Consider the following 22,821-nt stretch of genomic DNA (forward strand, 5'->3'; position numbering starts at 1 on the left):
TTAGAAATATAATTATTTTTAGTATGTTCAGATTCACCTTTCCCAGAATCTACTAGAAATTCTGGCACCTTATTAAGAAGATCGAAGAGAGAAATCGACATAATTACTTCAGTGCGACACATAGGTCACTGGTGGCACACCTACATGGCAGTCAACGTGTTAAGGGGAATTTCATACGACAAACAACTATAAAAAATCTGCAAGTATTGTATTTTTTTGTATTAACTTCCGATAGTCGGTTTTGTCAATCCACGGGGAGTACTGTTGTCTTAAAGACACGAACAGTAGCTATTATATCACATACATAATAATATACATATGATTGATACTTCAACCTCGTATCTCGAGATGGACAGCGTCCGCCGTGCTCTGGTGGATGAGCTCATCTGCCTATAATATACGTTAGTGATTTTAAAGGTCAATGCCCACGCTGTGCACACATATACATCATACAGTTCTCGGGTGCTTTCTTAAAACGTTGACTGCGGGACTATTTGAGGGATTTTTAGTCAATGCGAGTGAGGTCTTTCCGAGGCAGGATCGAACTTGTTTACGGTATGAGACCTGATAGGCCTCAAAAAATACGGTTTGCTAATATACCCATACCTTTAGAAATGTGGAGTTGAAAAGTTTTGACTGCAGCATCAGGGAATAGTGTCGTGTTGCTTTTAAAGTCGCATAACGCAGTTAACGTGTTAATTAAATCAGGAACGTAAATAAAATGGCTTCGTATATTATCCGCCAAAGTAGCGAAAATAAATTTTAATGAAAAAGAAAAAAATCACAACAGTTTTGCGACAGAAAAATAATATGTTTAGCTTGTAAAGTGGGAAGCGGTGTTACATCAGCGAAATGGCGGCTGTACAAACAAAAAGTTATTATCCACGACTCAAATGAATGTAAAGCTGACAGATTTTCACATCAAAACAAATTCACATTTTTTGTGTAGGTCTTGGGGACCTCTAGTCTCTAATTTTAGATCAATTGAAGCATGTACGGACTATGAATGGACGAATAGAAATTCTACAGTTCAGTACCAATTACAATCTGAAATCTTCTTTGTAGCTCGAGTCAAGATGATAGTCCCGAATGTATCTAACACTAAAATAGTTTCTTTAAACCGTTCTTCAATAAATATGTTTAGATAGCATAACATATTTTCAGCACAAAGATACGGTCTTTACGTATTAATCTATTTTTATCAATTCCCCTGTCATTTTCCATCGTATTTTTACTATGCACTCGTCTCATTTCCAACTTTCACTAAATGGGTTCAAATCTAACCGCTTGCGTTTTGTTGTCGCCAGATCACGATAAACTCATTGGAACTTGTGTTTTATAACTAATTTGTAGAACAGCTTTAGGAATTGCTGTATATATGTGTATATTTATATATTTACTAACAATCACGCCACGTTAACTGGTCCCGTTATAAGTTCGTAAAGAACTTGTGTTACAGGTACCAAACAACGGAAATAAATGTAAGATTTTTTTATTATACACATACATATATTTAATAAACATCCATAACCCTGGAAAAGACATTTATATTTATCATACAAATATCTTCCCTTGGCGGGATTCGAACCCGCGACCCCCTTGTGTAGTGACCATGTCACTTACCACTACACCAGACGGACGTTAAATATATAATATATACATACTGAGAATAATAATACAAAACACGTCGATTTATTTTGAATGAATTAAAACTGAAATTATTTTGAATAATTCCGATTTATATGAATCTTCCCCGATCATTATAAGTTTCCAGAGAAGATGCGTCATCTTTAACAAAGCGATTAGGCGATCAATCATCCCCACATTACGAGATAAGGTATTTCATCGCATTATCCTCTCGTCGTGAATTAAAAATGTGCACATTGTTGGAAACAGAAATTTGGAGCACGGATTTACTTTTTCTCCCTTAACTCTCAACACTACCTATTTTTAAATCATGAAGTAATCTATGGTTAGGTTTGAGTACTCTTATTTGACTGAGACTTCGATTTCACAGCTCGACACAATCTGGTGGATGACAGGGCGTCTTGTGAGCTCGCACAGATTCTGTGTGCTTAGTGAGAGTTTCTTAACGTTCTCGATAGCGTAAAAGTTAAGCCAATTTACTATGTACTTGGAACAGCGCCCCTAATGGCAAACGTACACAAACGATCCCATTCCATACAAATATGAGCTAACTTTTACGCTATCGAGAACGTTAAAAAACTCGCACTAAGCACACAGGCCTCATATCTCGAGATAGGTCTCGGCATTCATAGAGGCGCCTAACCAAAAAAAAAAACGTTTGTCTTTATCAAGCAATCCTTTTAGCACAGAAGCTTTTGCATCTTTGCATCTAGAGTAAAACAACAAAATGTGCGGAGTCAACGAATTTTTTTTCTTGGTTTTTTTTTTTTAAATACTTATTTACGAGACAATTACAGGATAGTCTGAGAAAGGTAACGCTCTGAGGTGTAAAAATAATGTGAGAATGCTTTCACGTGTTGCGGTGTATATGATAGTACTCTAATATGTGAAAGCTGAAAAAGGCTTCCGAGCTTTTTTTTTCGAAAATGAAACCTCGAACCGATTTTGACGTAAAATAAGTTTTTAAATTATTGCTAAGCGCTGGGGTTCGGGATAAATTAAACTTTCACTAAAGCGCAAATTAAAACTCTGACACTTATAACACTTTACAATTCGCCCTTCACTTCTTCCGCTTCGCTTTAGGTGATCCGGTCGCTGTTTCGCTTCGAGTAAAACCGATTACTAGCTGCCTTCGTGTCATCTCTACAACGCTTTTATAGTCGCCACGACAAAATTAAATATACATCATTGTCGAGAATATTCGGGGTAGGACTAGTCGTTTCGATATGTGTTTCCACTATTTGATAATAGATGGCGTTACACTTTTCGAGCGTTCTCGACATTACTAGTTCTTTTGATATTCGTTTGTGCTATTTGATGACAGATCGTGTTACATACTCTTACGGGCGTAAAATTATTTTTTTGTCTTAGTACTGTAATATTATATCTAATTTCACTTGTCACCGGGTTATGTTGTTCGCAATATACACCGGAATAGAAAAACACGCATTCTGTGGTCGCCAAATACACGGTAGTCGGTATCAATGCTCTGATTTGCTATATATAATATTATCAAAAACTATTTTATCGATAAAGAAGACGACGCCGCTATTTCATTCTTCACAAGTTTCGGAATTATAAAAAAGAGCTTAAAACAAATTCAAGCATTCAAAATAATTTTCCATAATCTTTAAACTTTGAGGTCGCTATTCAGAAAATCAGAACGTTTAGAGGTTTAATTGACCTACAATGCCTACAATATTTCCAAGTTCGACTTGGCTTCTACAATAGACTTAGTTCTAAATCCAATTAAGCCCTGTACATGACATAAAATATAACTTTAATTGATTTCTTAGAAACTCTATTGTAGTTATTATTTCATAATCGACCCATTGTGTTTTTATCGAAATAAAGTTAGCATAATATTCCTGATGTCTGAGTTCGAGTAGGGCTTTTCGATAAGTAATGAAGCTTCCGATCGAGATGTCAGCGCTTTGGTTGGTCTTCAGTTCGTGGAAATTTATAATCGATCTCAACAGGGCGGCGTAAGCTCTTTAGCTTTAATATCCTAAACATATTTTATTGAAATGAAACCCGGGAGACGACCTCGATATTTTCAGGGAAGCATTAAATATATTTGATACTTTAAGTTTTTTTTTTTAATAGTTCTTTTTTCGAATCATGCCTGCTCTAATCATATCATCAATCATACCTGGGGGGTGGTATAAACATTCTTAAATAGGTATCTTTTAACATCCGTTACGTAAATTAATTCTGAATGAGAAGACCTTAAATACAAAAACATCTGAAGCAGACTCCGTACATAACAAAGGGTCTGATACCGCCCACTCGCCTGTCTAAACGTCTAACGATTGTGAGCCTGTTTGGATAGGATCATAAAACGCTTTGACCAAACTTATGGGCTCTACAAAGCAGTAATTATAAATTTATCCGTTTGCACAAGTACCTGGATACGTTTATTAGTTTTGCATTTTGTCATAAGCATCTTGTGACACTTTCTCAAATAATAAGGGACTAAATAGCGACAGAAAAATGGCGTACGTCCGCCATTGCAGAACAGAAAGCGTGTTCCAAAACGCTTAAATATTAGCCGAAGCTTATCTCAACTAACGTGGACCACTAAGTAGGGCCCGCTTCTAAATTGATCCAGCTGATGTGGAAGCATACACAAACATAAAAGGTGTTTAGGATTTAAGTATAATTTTTCGACGTATGGTACGTATGGTGCAGATACAATTTCGATTTGTTTTTCTTGAAATACCTAAGTTTTGCCTAAGTTGCACTATCAGTGGTTCGGCTTTTGGGACCGTTCGCTCACATTACAGTGTGTGTGAGCCATGTGTTCTGTAAATCTGCATTTTCAGTAAATACACTTCTCAAGCTCAATTGTATGATACAAGAATAAAATCACAAAAAATAAATTTACTAAAACAATACACTTAGTTGGACAACTTTATTTCAGATTATTTTAAACTAGCGGCCCGCTCCGGCTCCGCTCGGGTCTTTAACAAAAATTTCAACGATATTTGACGTTTTTTAATTTTTTAAAATAAAATGACACTTATTGCGGCGTAACTATAATAGTGAGACATACGCTGTTGCGACACTTTTTGTAAATAATAATGTGTTCTTCTACAAAGTCGTAGTACATTAATTTATTCTACACATGAATAGTTTTCGCAGGCACGCGATGTAAAGAATATTTTAGATATTTTTTTTACACCTTGGGCTACATTATTCGAGCTTTCGTAAAGTCATTCTTTTCAAAAAAGATTATGGCCTATGTCACTCGGGAGTAGTGTAGATTCCAAACAGTGAAAGAATTTTTCAAATTGGTTCAGTAGTTTCGGAGCCCATTCAATACAATCAAACAAACAAATCTTTCCTCTTTATAATATTAGTATAGATGAATACACAAAGTTATCACTAACTGAACTGTTGGTAGTGTAATAATTGTAATGTAGTCATTTTTAATCGCTCAGATGTAAACGAGCTCAAGTTCTAACTTACGCAGCTGCCGAAGCCCTTACCTACAATATTTAAGACCACCATCTAGAAAGGCGAAATCGTGGTCTACTTGCATGCCTATCAGTAATTAAAATAGAAATTAGGTTATTAGGAATTCAAAAGCTCGGTACAAAAACTAGTTTTTCTTATTGTCTCTGTAGGCAGACCTGCATATGACTCAGCTGATTGTAGGTAATCAATGTCGATCATGGACATCAGCAGTGCCAGGAGCACAGCCAGGCCGCTACTATTACTGAAGTCTCTCCGCAAATGAAGAAGGACATATCAAAGCGATCGTGAAACGCCGTAGAATGGAATACATTCTACAGACGAATGGTACGTGGCAAGAAATATCTCTAAAACGCAGTTTATATGAACGAAACTGTACTATTATCATCAAAATGATAGCAGTAGGTTAAGACTGCAATCAATAACTGATATTAATCTGTAATACCATTAATTATCATACCAAATCAAAATTATTGTGCATGGATTGATTTTTTACTGGTGGTAGGATCTATTGTGAGTCCGCGCGGGTAGGTACCACCATCCTGCCTATTTCTACCGTGAAGCAGTAATGCGTTTCGGTTTAAAGGGTGGGGCAGCCGTTCTAACTATACTTGAGACCTTAGAACTTATATCTCAAGGTGGGTAGCGCATTTGCGTTGTAGATGTCTATGGGCTCCAGTAACCACTTAACACCAGGCTGTGTGAGATCGTCGACCCAATTAGCAATAATAAAAAAAAACTATATAAGTTTACAACAGTAAATACGGTTAAAATTATTCTCTATTTACAAATCTGTTTGTACGTCCGTAGAAGCGGTAGCGATAGAAAATATCCCAATCGACGGCTTCGGATTTTGTAATAAGACTATTGGACATGCTCGCAGACTTGAATTTCCGTTTTGAGAACCTGTATCGATCATTCGTGTTCGGCCCAAAACTAATTGCTTCGCTTTGATCTAGAGAATCGATTCATATTCAAAATAGAAATTAGAATTATACAAGAAATTAACGTGTGGCGTGTGGTGTATTTATTAATAACTAGCCGACCCGGTCGACTTCGTAGTGACTCAATCGATAAATAAAAGACCTAAGCTTTTGTATAAAATAAACTTAAAACAAACAAAAGGAATCCATCGGACGGGGGAAACATCAAAGTGAAAACAATATTGTTATTTTTATTTAATTCCGAGCATTTTCATATTTATCTACCTTTTAAACCTTCTCTGGACTTCCACAAATAATTCAAGACCAAAATTAGTCAAATCGGTCCAGCAGTTCTCGAGTTTTAGCGAGACTAACGAACAGCAATTCATTTTTATATATATAGATAGATAGATAAGCTTATAATAAGTTAGTAATGCAATAAGAATCAAACCCAGAAACCTTTCGATTTAGTATGATACTTCGGAATTAACCGCATTGAAAAGGAACCGCACGATCATTGTCCAAAACTGTTGTTAAATTTAATTTTCACATGCAACGTCCAAAATGAATATTCTGTAAACTATTTGTTTTTCTTTTCTCTTTCTAGAATTTTACAGTTGTGTTAGGCAATGGTAAACACAATGACGCGAATGCCTTTAATATTTATTTACTCCTAGATTTCGCAAAGAAACTTTTGCCTATAAATAGATGTGCAAGAATAGATAAAAAGGGAAATGGACACGCGAGCCACCTGACCATAAGGGTTCACCGTTGCTCATGGGTATCCGTAATGTAAAAATAATCAAAGTCATGTACAAAAAATAATCTCTGAAAACAAACAAATTTCGTATGCATTTATAAAAAGATACAGAGATATCGAAAATAATTCAAGGCATTTGACAATTTGACTAGATCGACTATTGCAGTGTTCGTTCGATGTCACTGAACTGGTAACATTTTCAGAATAAAACTATGGACTCAAACGAACCTGTAAAAATATCATAATAATCCCGATACTTATTTAATATTTATACATTTATTCCAAAGAAAGCCTCACAGAGCTTATCGAGAATAAAACAAAGAACAAAAGTTGCTATTGCAATAAATTTACCGAAAATAAGGAACTAAACTAATGTTGACGAACATCCTTGAAGTATTTCTGACCCCTTAGTTAGTTAGACAGCAATTTATTAATCAAATTTAAATCTTTAAAAAAAATCACAATCCATGTCGTAGTCCTGAAAAGTTGTAAAAGTAAAATTGGACTTTTCGAAAAGTCATTGAATAAGATTTTTTATAACTATTTATAAAAAAATACAATTCCTCAACGAAAATAAATATAAAAATTTATTTCTGGGTATAATTATTATTTAAATTTATTATTAGTTCGTCCGCTACAGTTACGTGTTGATGGACAATTCTTATAATTTTGAACATGTTATTGTTTGTAATTATTATTGTAGTAAAACGTGCATTAACGTATTTTTAATTTCATTACTTTTTAAAAACTGAATAGCCTCCAATTTGCTGGTTTAATAAAAAACAATGTCATTTGAAATCTTATTACTGGAAAAATAATTGAGGAATCGAAGTGAAAAATTTCCTCTTTTTTCTACAACATATCTATTATTCGAAAGGTATTCCTTATAAAGCTTCTTCCTACAGCATAAAAGAATACGTGTTTTGAAATAATAAAGATCACGCTTATAATAATATCATTGTTTTTGACCGAATTCATTTCAGATCTTTGGAAAGTAGAAACGAAAAAAGTGATTCTGTTTCGTGATTTTGAGAAACTTCAAAATCTATCCTACAAGTAATTTTTAGCAACGTCCTTCTTAAAAACCTATAAGTAGGTAATGAAACGGGTTTCCAACCCTTAGAACGAACCTTTCCTTCCGCGGTTTTAGCAAACAGTGTACAGAACGATGGTGGTACCTGCAATCGACTTTAAAACACGACCTGCCACCAATACGAACTAGGTCAGGAATTAAACAAATCGATCTAATTCGAAAACCAACATCTATAGACGGAAGTTCTGTTTAGAAATTTTGTAAAATACGTAGTGATCAATTGTACTTTTCGAAGTGAGGATTTTTTTACAAACTATACGTATATATATATTTTTTTTTACATATTACTTAAACACTTAGGACATGGATTATTTGTTTCTAATTACGGCAATAGGATACATGTCCTTTCCCCATCGGCGGGGTATTCATAAATTGGATTGCCAAATAATAGAATAAATGCTCTTTAACCGAAATGAAATAAAATATATATGTATTGTATTTACGTACGAGATAAATTTTGCAACCACTTAAGCCCCCACGATTGTTGGGAACGCTAAGGTCGTCTGCCTTCGATAGCTACAAAAAGGCATGTACCTATTCTTTCTTTGGATGAGATCGCCCAACCATGAACGTTAAAAAGTCAAAGCTATCAAGTGCTCTCACTTCAGATGAGAACAATAGATTCCGCGCTGTTTTGAAACATGATGCCGCTTACGTCACTTGCTCTTCGATAAAAAATATAAAATCTTAAAGAGACGCATTTGAACGCTCCTTTGTTTTTTAAAAGTTTGTTCGCAACCGCACATTAACATACAGTAACCGTCATACTATCACGAAGGCGACTAATTACAAACGAAAATGTAAATAGCTTCGCAAGGCAAACAACGTTGATAGGGACACAGTCGCACTTAAGCATATAATTTAACCTCCATTCTTGCCAAGAACTGTATAAAATTACATGTTTACACAGTCGTGTTTGTAATAAAGCTGAAACAGATACAGTTTATTGGCACGCATCGAGCGTGTAGCGGGAAGACCGCGGTAAGGCTTCCCGTGTTTATCCGTAGCGAAGCACGTCGACCCTCGAAGAAATGTACTGAAAACGCACAGCTTGGTAAACATGAAATTTAAGATATGAGAACAAGGACGGCAGGACTGCGTTCGTCCTTGGCAAGGACGAGGCAGAGGTGACTCACCGAGTGGCTGGTGGAGGGCGGCGTGCGCGTCACAGTCTGCACAAATGGTTGAACGGAGCATCCTCTCGCGCTGGAGCCGTCTAAGGAGCTGTAAGTGCTGAGGAGTGAACACTGTCCCCGAACGCTCGCCCACCAGCACCACGTCTCCCGCCTCCCACCATGCTTGCTCTCTCAACGTACCGTCACGGTTGAACAGGCTCATGTCTTTATACCCTTCAGGTGGACTGAGAGCGCCCGGCTCCGGCTCCTGGTAGTGCTCGCACGCTCCGCATCCGGAGCACTCTTCGCCCTCGCCCTCATCGGAATAGCCACACTCATCTCGCACAACAATAATATAATCGGCTTCGAAAAATTCATTTGCGCTCTCGTCAAAAACTACCCTGTGCTTTTTGGGTTTGTTCCCTTTTTTAAGTGAGGACTTTAAGTTTTCGTGATCTTTATTGTGGCGCGTATCACGAGCGGCGCGGTCGCCGCGCATCGTCGCGTGTTATCGCGGCGCGCGCGATCGCCGTAATGTCGGAAGGCCACGACGAGACGACGGGCGTCAGGCGGCAGGCGTTCCGTCGACTGCAGCGCCGCGCCCGCCCTATCGATCGCTACCAGCCGACTCGCTGGTGCCCGCCAGCCTCATGCCGACCATCGACATGCCACTCTGACGACGATTTCCCTCTTGCCATGCCATAAATATCCTGCCCCGCGCACGCTCTTTAATTGGACTCATAAAACCTTACTACCGAAGGACTGGATTACGTTTTATGTAACTTTTTGCTTCTGAACTCGGCCATCGAGTACGAGTACAACCAAATCGTTCCTAACTTGCGACACGTTCCAGCGGAGAGCACGAATCTCCATTTCTTTATTGTAATGGACAGAAATATACGTGAGTATGTGTATAAAATCCGAATTTTTTGAGATATTTTAAGTTACTTCCTACAAACTACTTAATAACAACTTTAAAAAAGAAGCCTGGCTAGTATATCTATCGACTGAAACGTTCGTACTGAAAAGGAAAAAAATACAGTTTACAACAAATTTGAAAGAAATGAGTTCCAGAGGTCATCGCTTTATTAAAAATTATCAATGCCATCATAAATAATACGATTTAACAACTTTCGATGCAAAAATCTGAATTTCAAAAACGAAAGACTTCGACGAGTTAAACGCGAATCGTCGTTCGTGACAATAAATTCTTTGATATATTTATTATTCCTCTACTTCTTCTTCTTCTTCTTCTGCTTCTTCTTATTATTATTGTTATTTGTTTATATTTATTTAAAATATTATTAATTACACAACATTTTTTATAAAAAGATATTAATAATACAATTTTTAAAAAACACTATACCTATAAAAAAAAAATAGATTGCCGCTGATGGCGGCGTCTATGACACAAGCCACCAGTGGTTAGGACTCCAGAGTGAGAAACCTCCTCACGATGCGTACAGTATCGAGGATAACTGCTTTCTGTATTAGGCCCTTAACCCAGCTGGATAACGAAAGATTTTTTAAGATGTTGATCGAAACTTTTCGCTATCAAACCGTGTACCGACACAACTATTGGAACAATGATGGTTGAATCAACATGCCACATGGCGGTAGTCTTGTGGGCCAGATCTAAATATTTTATTAATTTGTCCTTTTCTGCCTTCACGAGGTTCTCGTCATGAGGAATGGTGACATCAACCAACACTGCTCGACGCGCAGATCGATCTATTATCACAATATCAGGCTTATTGGCAACAATATACCTATCCGGTCCCAGTAGAGCGTAACATGACCATTATCAAGAACTGGTTGAGGTTGGTGTTGGTAATAAGGTACAGCAGAATCAAGAACACCATATTTCAGAGCAAGTTGTTGATGGATAATCCTAGCCACTTGGTTATGTCTATGCAAGTACTCGCCGTTAGCAAACCGAGAACAGCCAGAAACAATATGTCTAATAGACTCTCCCGGACGGTGGCATGCCCGAAAAATGTCGACCGTCCCATCCTTTAGTATATATTTCTGGTTGTTATTGTTTGTTATTATTATTACTATTCTAATAGAAACTGTACCAAGCTCCATCAAAATCGAATGAATAGCTTAGAAACGTATGAGGCAAAAACATATATTTATAGATCAAAGCAAAAAAGAAGACAGATTGAACCAGTCTACGATCCTCATTACTTAGTTGCCGCCAGCTCTGAAAAGTGCAAAAATCCTATATTACGCAGATTGACTAACAAAATCGAACAAACTTTAAAAACTAGTACCAGGTTTTTAAAGTTTGTAAACTGCACGTCGAACACTTTTTCATATTTTTAAACGAAAACAACGACATCTCCCCTCTGAAGCTGGTTGCGTACTGAACCGGGCATGCGCGCCACGACCGTGGTGGTTGGCCACGACAAAAATGTTGCGGACTCCCAGGAACTTCAAAAATCATCTGAAGAACTTTCACTCTTCAATAGTTTCTATGAATAATGATAAGAAACTTTTCTTCCGTAATTATGTATATGTCGGCGCAAATATGACTATTTACCTATTATTGTAAAAATAATAATAATTGAATGTGATAATCGGATCATCTGATTATCAACTAATTACTCTGTGTTTATTAGGACGAGAAATTGATGTTAAACAGTCCCTTTTATTGTAATTTCAATACGTTAAACGTGTAAACACGCGCACGTGTACCAAGCCCTATAAATAAATACGCCGTGCTGTCTAGCGCTTGGTCCCCACTTCGATAAAGCGGCACGACACAAGAACCCTCTCATCGTGACCGCTGGTAACTACATTCCCGATCCTGCGGAAAGAATGGAAAGCAGTCGACGTCGCCCCAAACACGTCATTTCGGATCCTCCCGATCCACTAACGGTGCTTTTAGGTACCTCAAGCACCGGTCATCGTTCTCGTCGAACTCGTCGTTTGCGACAAAGGGCTCGACGAGCGAATTAACCCATAGACAAAGCCCACTGAGTTTCTCGCCGGATCTTCTCAGTGGATCGCGTTTCCGATCCGGTGGTAGACTCTGCGAAGCACGGCTCTTGCTAGGGTTCGTGCTAGCAACGTCGTCAGGTTTGAGCCCCGTGAGCTCACCTACTAGTTAAGGTTCCGCTGATATAGCCTCTCAAGGCTATAAGCTTAGGTAGGAATTAAAAAAAAAGCGTTTGGGCATTCGTGCCCGAGCCGTAGTTACAGTACGGATCTCTCTGATGTTGTTATGCTTCTCGTGAAACGTGAAATATACGCAGTTCTCGTGAAGTTTTGTTTCGGAAGCCCAAACATGAGTCATTGTCAAGAAATTAATAACTGTGACGTGACCAATGCTGACGTCACACTTTTTAAAAACATTCCGTCAGCGTTTCTCTTCCCTCATATACTAGGCTGCACTAAAAGTATCGGGAATTGAATATTTCCACTGTTCCTGTCATATTAAAATATTTTTAATTGAAAACTCCTTGGTTTTAAAAATCGAATACCATTTATTTATTTAAAAAAAGATTCTCGGTCTTGTCGCGAGGTTTCGTCAAACTTGTTTAGTCGTTGAGAAAATGGAATTGACTCGAGAAAATTCAAGAGCGATGATTTATTATGACTTTCGAAGTGGTTTAACACAAAAACAGTGTGTTGACCGGATGATTTTTGCATTTGGCGATGAAGCCCCATCCAAAACCACAATTTATCGCTGGTTTGCTGAGTTTCAACGTGGACGTGTCAAGCTCAGTGATGATCCCCGTCAAGGTCGTCCAAAAACTGCAGTCACCCAAGAAAACGTTGTTGCTGTGCGTAAGCTGATTGAGGAAGATCAACATGTGACATACCGCGAAATTCAGGCAACTTTAGACATTGGCATGAGTCAAATACAAATAATCTTGCATGAACAATTAGGTGTAAAAAAGTTGTTTTCCCGATGGATACCGCATTCGCTCTGTGTAGAGCAAAAAGCGAAAACATAGAATTATTAGACCATCCGCCGTACAGCCCCGACCTAAGCCCTAATGATTTCTATACTTTCCCTAAAATAAAGAATAAATTGCGTGGACAGAGATTTTCATGACCTGAAGAAGCTGTGGACGCCTACAAAACGGCCATTTTGGAGACCCCAACTTCCGAATGGAATGGTTGCTTCAATGATTGGTTCCATCGTATGGAAAAATGTGTCAAATTTCGCGGAGAATACTTCGAAAAGCAATAAATACATTTTTAGATAGTAATGTTGTGTCACTTCGTTAATTCCCGAAATTTTCCTCGTATTATTGTACTTAAATTATCCGTAAATTTCTAAGAAAAGATTTTTCCCCTACCACTTGAGTGAGTTGTTACATTTTCGCGACCCCACTAAATACTTCGTGGAATCGAATACGAGATTGGGCAATTGTAATAAATAACCTATCCATACTAAATATTTATTTCTGTCTGTTTGAAGGGTGAGGCAGCTATTGTACTGTAAAAACTGAGACTTATGACATGTCTTAGAACTTAGAACTTATGTCTCGAGGCGGCCGCATTTACGCTGTAGATGTCTATGGGCTCCGATATCCACTTAACACCAGATGGGGCGCGAGCTCGTCCACGCTTCGAAGCAATAAAAAAAATTAAAAATTCATGTGAAAATGTGTTTGTGTGTTTGTGTTCTTGTTTGTCCGTTTTTCAAATCAAAATGAAGCAACCGATTAATATAATTTTTTGTTTCACATTGATAGTGTTAGACCACGAGAGTTACCGAGGCTATATTTTTCTCAAGACTGCCTTGTTATTGCCTTATCTTTAAAAAAAATACGCAAAAACCTTTAGAAAAAATTATAAATTATTAACGCATATACTTGACCACGCAGGCGAAGCCGTGGGTAGCAGTTAGTAATATAACTAACCTAGTATAAACCAGTACTTCAATTTTCTACACGTAGAACTCAAAACCAAGAAAAAATACATAAATCAGATTAGTTATTAAATGAAATATAGCTTGCAATTGTTAGGTATTACCTTCCTAATTTTAACACATTTCGAATTTAAATCTCTTTTAAACATCTTTCAATACTTGACTTTTAATAACACATTTATATACATGTGTTATTATTTTTAATTAATTATTTCGATCAAGTTCTGGTCGAAATAGGAGAAGGGCCTTAGTTACTTTTAGGGCGTCTCGTGAGCCCGCATGGATAGGGTAACACCATCCCGCTTATTTCTGCCGCGAATCAGTAATGCGTTCCAGTAGGTACTAAAGAACTGAGTTTTAATGTCTCCAAGTGGGTGGCGGCATTTTTGCTGTTGACATCTCTGGGCTCCGGTAACCACTTAACCCCAAGCGCTCTTTCAGCACCCCAGCAATAAAATAAAATAAAAAAGGTGTGATGTCGTGGGACACCGGATAAGAACGAAGTTCCTTATTATAAAAATATTAATTTTAAGTTCTATTCGAGGTATAAAGAAAATAAAACTGGAGGCTTCGCAACAACCCACGGTCATTCGGTAACGTGCTAACTTACTGTGGTACACTTCATTCACGGTTGTTTGCTTAAGAGTTAGTGTATTGCGCAAACGAACGCTCTGAGATCGTAGTCAATGAATGATAAAAAAATATATGTATTATGTTATTTTTTGTACGTTATTACAAAGTTAAGTCGTACACTGTGTGCATCTATCTATATATATAAAAATGAATTGCTGTTCGTTAGTCTCGCTAAAACTCGAGAACGGCTGGACCGATTTAGCTAATTTTGGTCTTAAATTATTTGTGGAAGTCCAGGAATGATTTGAAAGGTAGATAAATATGAAAATGCTCGGAATTAAATAAAAATAACAATTTTGTTTTTCCTTTGATGTGCCCCCGTCGGACGGATTCCTTTTGTTTGTTTTAAGTTTATTTTATAAAAAATCTTAGGTCTTTTATTTATCGACTAAGGCACTACGAAGTCTGCCAGGTCAGCAAGTTACTAATAAAAATCTTACGTTACGGACGTTTTTCCTGGGTAGGGAAATTCCTCCGCATCGTCCCATAAGGATATTTATTCCAAAAAGTACACAAAATGGAACAAAATCGATACACTTCTTTTGCTTCTTTCAAAAATGACTTAAAAATTAACAAATCGCTACCTACCATTTGTAAGGAGATTATTTGTTAATATTGTAAGAATAACTTCAAATAGACAAAAAATAAAAAAAGGAATGCTATCGTATTATTATTATGTACTTTTTATGTGTGAAGCTGTTTGTATTGTTATACTTTATTACATCAGGCTTTCTTCACGTTTATACCTACATGTGATTTTTTCAGCCCACGGTCGTCCACTGCTGGATTTGGCCACAATGCTTGCTGCTTTGTCACAATGATCGGTCCTGCAAAGCCTACATTCAGCATGAAGTACAGAAGACGGTTGAAATCAAATACACACGTGGAATGTGGCCTTGAAGTCTAAATACATTTTACAAGCAATAAGCCGATCATTTTATTAAGCGCTTACTTAATTTTATCTCATCTCATTTAATTTCATTACATTCAATTTTATCCCATATTCAATTTCAGATGACTCGACTCCATTTTATTACGACTCAATTATATTCACTTCCGGATTCGACATTAAAATACAAGACTGTATGGCAAAATTCTACAAATGAATAGATTGTAGTGGTTGGACGTGCTGAGTGACAAGAGGGCCTAAGGAGGTATTAGGCCCTCTTGTCGTGGCCGCCGGGAATTACATACCCGATCCTGTAGACCGAATGGTAAACAGTCGACTTCGCCGTAAGCACGTCATTACAGATCCTCCCGATCCATTAACGGTGCTTTTCAATACCACAAGCACCGGTCACCGTCCTCGTCGAACCCGTCTTGAGCGACGAAGGGCTCGACGAGTGAATTAACCCATAGACACAGCCCACTGTGTTTCTCGCCGGATCTTCTCAGTGGGCCGCGTTTCCGATCCGGTGGTAGATTCTGCGAAGCACTGATCTTGCTAGGGCCAGTGCTAGCAACACTCCCGATTTGAGCCCCGTGAGCTCACCTACACATCAAGGAGAAGCTGAAATAGCCTCTCAAGGCTATCAGCATAGGTAGGGGAAAAAACCTCCTTAGGAACTACTTAGAGGTTACCTAAAATTTTAGTTGTTAAATTTTATTAGATGAGTAATTCTGATTTACAAAAAACCTGAAGACTACTTGTTAGGATTCCTTAAAATATATTATAATTAGATATATTATTAGATATAGGTATCTAGCTGCTTAGAACTGTAGCCGATAAATTGGTTTTTTAATTAACTATTGGTGTAGTATTTTAACGGATACACCGCTCCATTCAGGATATAAACAAAACAACTATGTTGATTTTAACTTTACAAATTTCAAACTTCTTTAGGTTCTGGTCCAGGAAAGGTCTAAAAAGGAATAAATTGATCGTTTTATTATCATCTACATATTTTTTAAGAAGGTGTTACCAATAGGTACATTCCGGTTTAACGGGGAGACGAATCGTTAATTTAGAACAAGAAGACTAAAAACACGTGATATCTAATATATAAAATTCTCGTGTCACAATGTTCGTTCCCATACTCCTCCGAAACCGCTTGACCGATTCTCATGAAATTTTTATGCACATTCAGTAAGCCTGAGAATCGGCTACTATCTATTTTTCATACCCCTAAGTGATTAGGGTTGTCCACCCCTAACATATTTTTTTTTATCTGGACATTTTTTTTTGTTATAAAGAGGTATTATGTGGTTGAATGAGGTTTTGTTATTTTTATTATATATTCCCTCATCGTTCACAGCACTACATACCTCTTTCACTCATTTACCACATCCTTACACACTTCAATAAGTTAGTTTTTTTCCCTACACTAGAAATTCCCTAGAAATCTTATATATGGCAAAACAATGTTTGCCGGGTCAGCTAGTTAATAAATAAAAACTAATCTCAAATCTTGAGGCTGTAATTTTAAGCAAATAAAACCTGTAGATTCAGCCATAATCTCTCGTCTGCCCATCAAATCACAGCAATAACTATTACCATCCTGTATAAAGTGAATAAAGTAGATAGTGAAGTCGTTGTGGCCGATGCATCGGTGTTCGGTGATTCGAACGATGTCCGGTGTTCGAATCCAACAGGCGGTTACCAATTTTTCTAATGAAATACGTACTTGACAAAGGTTCACGATTGACATCCACGGTGAAAGAATAACATTATAATTTGCGCAATTACTGGTGGTAGGACCTTTTGTGAGTCCACAGGGGTAGGTACCACCGCCCTGCCTATTTCTGCCGTGAAGCAGTAATGCGTTTCGATTTGAAGGGTGGGGCAGCCGTTGTAACTATACTGAGACCTTAGAACTCATATCTCAGGGTGAGTGGCGGCATTTACGTCGTAGTTGTCTATGGGCTCCGGTAGCCACTTAACACCAGGTGGGCCGTGAGATCGTCCACCCATATAAAAAATTAAAAAAAAAGTTTGAAATTAATATAAATTTCACGCGACTACAGATTACACGAGTATACCATGGATGTACCTACACATGTTTGTTGTATTATATTATTTTCATTGTATGTACATTATCGCGTTTAAAACGGCCATTTTATTTTAAACATCTAATCAAATTCTGATGAACATTGTCGATCAGCGTCACGGCCAAATTGCGTCAACTAGTACCGGTAATTGTAATAAATTTTGCCCGGACGGATATGCGAGCTCGGTCGTCCGTGTGTTTATATGTAGGTATTATGTAGCTGTATTGCCGAATTAAATGACGCATGTCGAACCTATTCCAGTCAATCGATGAACATGGCACAAGGTTTTTTGAAAATGTCGGGGTCGCAATTCTATATGGACAGTGCTAGACTGTAACGGTACTAACTAATAGAGGGGTAGAAAACAATCACCGGGTATTAAAGTGTCCGTCAGAATCAATTAGTGTAGCCACCGTAGCAAACTGTGTAATTAAAAAAAAACAGCGCCAAATATGATTATATTTATTAATTAGGCTTTTCGGCCGGAAAACCAGCGCCGAAGTTGTGTGCCCGCACGCGAAAGATCGCGTCTACCGTTGAGTGGCCCTCTCGGAAGTCATACTGCTCCGTCCACAGATCGGGTCCTACCCCGACCAGATGCTGGATGATGCCGGCCCCCAGCATGCGTTCCAGCAGCTTGCCCATCTCATCCAATAACACGATGAGACGGTACCCGGCGGCGGTATCCACCGGGCGAAAGCAAAACCTGCCCTAATTATACAATAAGAAGATTTTTTTTATGTTGTAATAACAAAGATTGATTAGTTAAAAAAACTGAGTTACCTTACTGTTTTGCAATTGTTAGTGTATATTAAGATTGCACTTAGTTGATTTTTTGTGCACTTTAATTAGATAAACATGACTGATTAACTGGTGTTTCATTTAAAATAACTCATGTTCTTAACAGTTTAATAGGTGATGGGTTTAAAAAAATTGATTTAAATATTTTGTTGCACACACAGAATTATCAGTTTTACTTTTAGTTAACAAATAGTCATTTAGTAAAACAGTTTCGCTTTATAAATCAAACAGTATATTAGATTTGATTTATTTGATGAGCAAATTTAGTGCGCAATTCAATATTTTTGGTGGTAATTTCGAATATTTGAATAGAAAAAATTGCATTTACAGTTGTAGGATTAAATACTACCCGTTTTTTTATCGTTGCAAAATCTTCTATATTTTGTAGTGTAATAGAAGAACGTTGAAAGCTCACAAAACAACTCTGAATATGCATGATTATAGCTGCTAACTTATAAAAAACCGCATTTCAAATTAACTTCTTGTGGTGGTAATTATTTCAGTGTTAGAAACTTTGATTTCTTTTATTTATCTGATAATAATAGACGACTGTGATTTATAAACGTTATTTAGTGTTTGAACCATCATATATATTAAAGGTAAGTGGCAGTTGTTATTGGTTTCACACAGTTGTCATTGGTTAAACAGAATCCTTCGGGACTACAATAATCTCCACGGTAGCGCGGTCTCCGTCAATGTTCATTCGGAGTTGTCTGATTGCACTGAACTAATTTTAAGTGATGAAATAGATGTTTTTTCTAATTATCTCACAACTTACAGGAAAAATCTGTCGCGGATAATTTCCCAAGTAAATATAAATCAATCACAAGTAATTAAATGTAATCAAGTTTTAGTTATATATTTTTTTATTTGTGTTGTCAATGCACTGTCGATTGCACCTTTTTTATGCCATTTGCCATGTACTTTTGTCAGTTTTTCAATGTTTTTTTATTGATGATCACTTTGTTGGTGCAACTAAATAAATTAATTAATTAAAACCAAGGAGTGCCAGCCCTACCAAATTTCTCTACTAATATCAATTTTGTCCCTAATAACCGCAATTTCTGGGTAAGGTAGGGATAGCACCCATTTTTGCTTTTTTGGTTTAAACTGGAATGCTAATTGCATAGCTTTAAATTGGATAACAAAGATGGCCCCAAGACTCAATCATTTTGATCCTGATATAGCATTTTAAACATCAACAACTGCCTTAAAATTGTTCATCAAGTTGGAATTTGTCCCGAATCACCCCATTTTATCGATATGTAAAATGGTGACTCTACCATAGACTTTTTTACTTTAATTGGTTCAATCAAGCAAGCAAAAGAAATATAACTCATACAGCCATGTTTTTTTGTGATACCATGTCTTCCAAGAGAATTACCATATAGCGAAATAAAATAAAAATTGATTATTTTGAAGTTAGTAATGGGATCAAATTAATTATATAAAATGAAACGATGTGTTACATCTGAAGTGCAGTATAAAGAAGAGAAGCGAAAATTTTTGGAAAAGTTCTTGTAAGTTTTAATAATCTCACTGTATTAGTTTACTGCAATGTTATTTCATTTTGTCTCATCTAGCATCGGAGGTGTTGTCTACTCATCTGATTTGATTCTATATTTAATTTATTATTTTCATTCTGATTCATTTACTTTTAAATTATTAACAGGCTTCAATTTATTTGACCGGTCGACGGTGTATCGCATCCCGACCGCGCTGGCTGGTTCTGGTCCAGCGGGGTATTCCGGGACACCAGCGGCACCGTCCGGGTGAGCCGACGGGCTGCCGTACCGAGACGGCTGACGTTTCAGAGCCTTCGATTCGCCTCGAAGGCTCCGTCGGTGAGCCGCGCCGTCTGGTTGTAGTGTTGACCGCGGTAGCCCCCCTACCTCATCCGGGTTCTGACCTCGAAGGGGATCGGACGTCGGGTGTAAGAGTGCAGGGGAGTCGTTTAGTGGGTGGGCCCTAAAATCCTTGGGCCCGCGGTCTGCTCACAACACCATGCAGATCTTGGAGTCCCACATACCCGCAAAAGGGGCGCGCGGGGACCTCGTAGGAGGATGCCAAAAATGGCATGTTGCAAAAAATTTGCTCCCAGTATTGTTCCTTTACCCATCCAATGTTCCTTTTTTGACGATCGGTTGCCTGGTGGTTCATTGGTCGAATTAAACAAAACAATTAAAAGATTTAGCGTAGGTACCTATAGACTTTTATCCCTTTATCCTTAAAGAACAAAACATATAAAGCAATATTTGCGTTAACGTTGTTTGGCGGCATTGCGAGGTGTCCAATTTTATGAACCCTTATAACTTATTGTTTTTCGTTTTTGAAGTCAAGCGTACACAATGATCACCTGTTTAACATTAAAGAGATGTGTACAAGAGCAAGAAAATTAAACATTTGCAAATCAATTGCATTTCGTTTAACTCTGTTCTAATTCACCTTTTATGTTTGTCTCGGCTGTATGGCTATTTTTCCTTTACTTGCCTAATAATCAAACAAATATAAAAATGTCTTTGGTTGAGGTCTTCTTTATTGATCGTAGAAATGTTTTGTTAATTTTTGTTTGTATCGGAGCAGGTCAAACGACGATGAGACGTCTGATGGCCTGGACATTTATTTAATATGTGAGAATCTTAAAAATTACATTGCATAAATGCTTTCAAGACTTTTAAAATCAGTTTTGTAGTACTGTAATTTAGTGGAATAGGACTTCGATTTCTGCGCATCCTTTTCCTGAAAAAGATGATAGCGATGCTGGGGTAAGTACTTTACATTTATTTATGTCGCATATGGTATGCTCTTTATGTAAATTTTATTTTCCTTTAAGTAGCCATTTCATTAAAAACATCGTTGGGTATTATATTTGTATCTACTATGTGAAGTAAATCATTTCTTATTTTTGAAACAGGGTTGGTAACTGACACGGCGATGTAGGGCGATTCATTAATTTTTTTTTTCTCTCATTAATCTATTGTGACCAACAGTGAACTCTAGGTCCCATAAATTGATTACGAAATTAAAACGAATTATTTTAGAATCCCGCTATCGATTAGATGCCAGAGACATTGTGAATAATCTCATATCGTTTCCTCATTACTGAGGGTCGTGACCACCTTGGTCCAGTTTTTGCACCAGCTTTTCTCATGGTGGTTTTCTTGGGAAAAATAGTAACGGTAGCTTGCCATTCCTTTCCGTCCGAAAACTTTTTAGAGGGGATTTAGCCCCCTAGGCCTCTGCAGCCTCATCCAGCTGGTTGTCCAGCTGGGGATATGGTTATCCCGCAACTGTTTGGTCGCCATTGCCTCGTCTGTTGTCTAGCAGGGAGCACCACGACTACTAGTCGTCGCAGTCGCTTGACATTTGGGGCAGTATCGATGGTAATTACGTTCACCCTCTTACTCCCCCACAAGTCTTTAGGTTCTTTAAATATTTATAAGCAATATTATAGCTATCCCTATATTTATGATTATATCACTGAAATCAGAATTTTTTTTTTCTCTACCTATTCACTGCTAGCCTAGGGGGCTATACCAGTTATGCCTGGATAGGTAGGTGAGCTCACAGGTTTGTGCTGAGAGCAATTGCAAGAGCAGTGCTGTGTAGAATCTGTTTTACTGGTGGTAGGATCTCTTGTGAGTCCGCACGGGTAGGTACCACCGCTCCGCCTATTTCTGCGGTGAAGAAGTAATGCGTTTCGGTTTGAAGGATGGGGCAGCCGTTGTGACTATACTGAGACCTTAGAACTATATCTCAAGGTGTGTGGCGCATTTACGTTGTAGATGTCTATGAGCTCCAGTAACCACTTAACACCAGGTGGGCTGTGAGCTCATCCACACATCTAAGCAAAAAAAAAAAATCTACCACCATATCCAAAATTGCGACCAGCTGAGAAAATCCAGCAAGAAACTCAATGGGTTAGTTAATCTGGCAAACTCTTCGTCGTAATCGACAAGTTGGACAAGGTGCTCGGAAAAGAATATAGATGATAGATTGAATGCAAAGAATCAGACATGCATGCTCATTCGCACTGTTGCTGGGAACTGAAGCTATCCATGTTGTTTGTCTTTCATTTTTGATAAAAACAAACCAGGTGCCAGTTAAATAGAATTAATTGTTCACTAGTTTCATTGCAAAAGGAAATTGGTATTTAATTGGTAAATATTGCCTGCCCTTGTATAATAAAGCACCCTTTGTTTTGGTATTAAGGTAACTCTAAGGTACCTATAGACTTCTGAGAGAATTGATATTCTTTAGATCCATATGATGTTGATGTTCATTATTTGAGTAATTGGAAAAAAATTGTTAAACCCGCTTCCTTTTTTATAAGTGCTCTACAAGAAAGTGTAGAGGCATTTCTTGTCTAAACAAAGCTTAATACTCTACTGGTTTAGTTTGTCGTTGCCTTACAGGAAATAGAACAAAATCTACTGAAGGTTACAATGTAATGATAAATAAAAAATGACATGTCTTTAAAAAAGTTTGTTTTATGA

The 22,821-nt window shown here is 37.5% G+C and overlaps 2 protein-coding genes across 11 annotated transcripts in view; one reads left to right on the forward strand and one right to left on the reverse strand.

Annotated features, from left to right (window-relative positions):
• LOC101737214 (uncharacterized) overlaps positions 1-9,624 on the reverse strand; it is a 196,083-nt gene extending 186,459 nt beyond the window's left edge. For 4 of the 9 annotated variants that reach the window (XM_038013105.2, XM_021350357.3, XM_012693540.4 and 1 more), the window contains exon 1: positions 9,037-9,623. In XM_038013105.2, the coding sequence (XP_037869033.1) occupies positions 9,037-9,514 (478 nt within the window). In that variant the 5' untranslated portion in view covers positions 9,515-9,623. Of the gene's footprint in view, positions 1-9,036 lie in introns of all 9 variants that reach the window. The other 5 variants (XM_062669544.1, XM_021350358.3, XM_021350359.3 and 2 more) reach the window with 4 other exon arrangements.
• An 11,221-nt stretch (positions 9,625-20,845) lies between these two features.
• The window catches only part of LOC101737506 (RING finger and SPRY domain-containing protein 1), a 29,688-nt gene continuing 27,712 nt past the window's right edge, over positions 20,846-22,821 (forward strand). The window contains exon 1 of one of the 2 annotated variants that reach the window (XM_004929878.5): positions 20,846-21,090. In XM_004929878.5, the coding sequence (XP_004929935.1) occupies positions 21,074-21,090 (17 nt within the window). In that variant the 5' untranslated portion in view covers positions 20,846-21,073. The remainder of the gene's footprint in view (positions 21,091-22,821) is intronic. The other variant, XM_012693589.4, reaches the window with a different exon arrangement.

This window comes from Bombyx mori, chromosome 1 (genome assembly GCF_030269925.1).
Source record: "Bombyx mori chromosome 1, ASM3026992v2".
In the NCBI taxonomy this organism is placed as follows: Eukaryota; Metazoa; Arthropoda; class Insecta; order Lepidoptera; family Bombycidae; genus Bombyx; species Bombyx mori.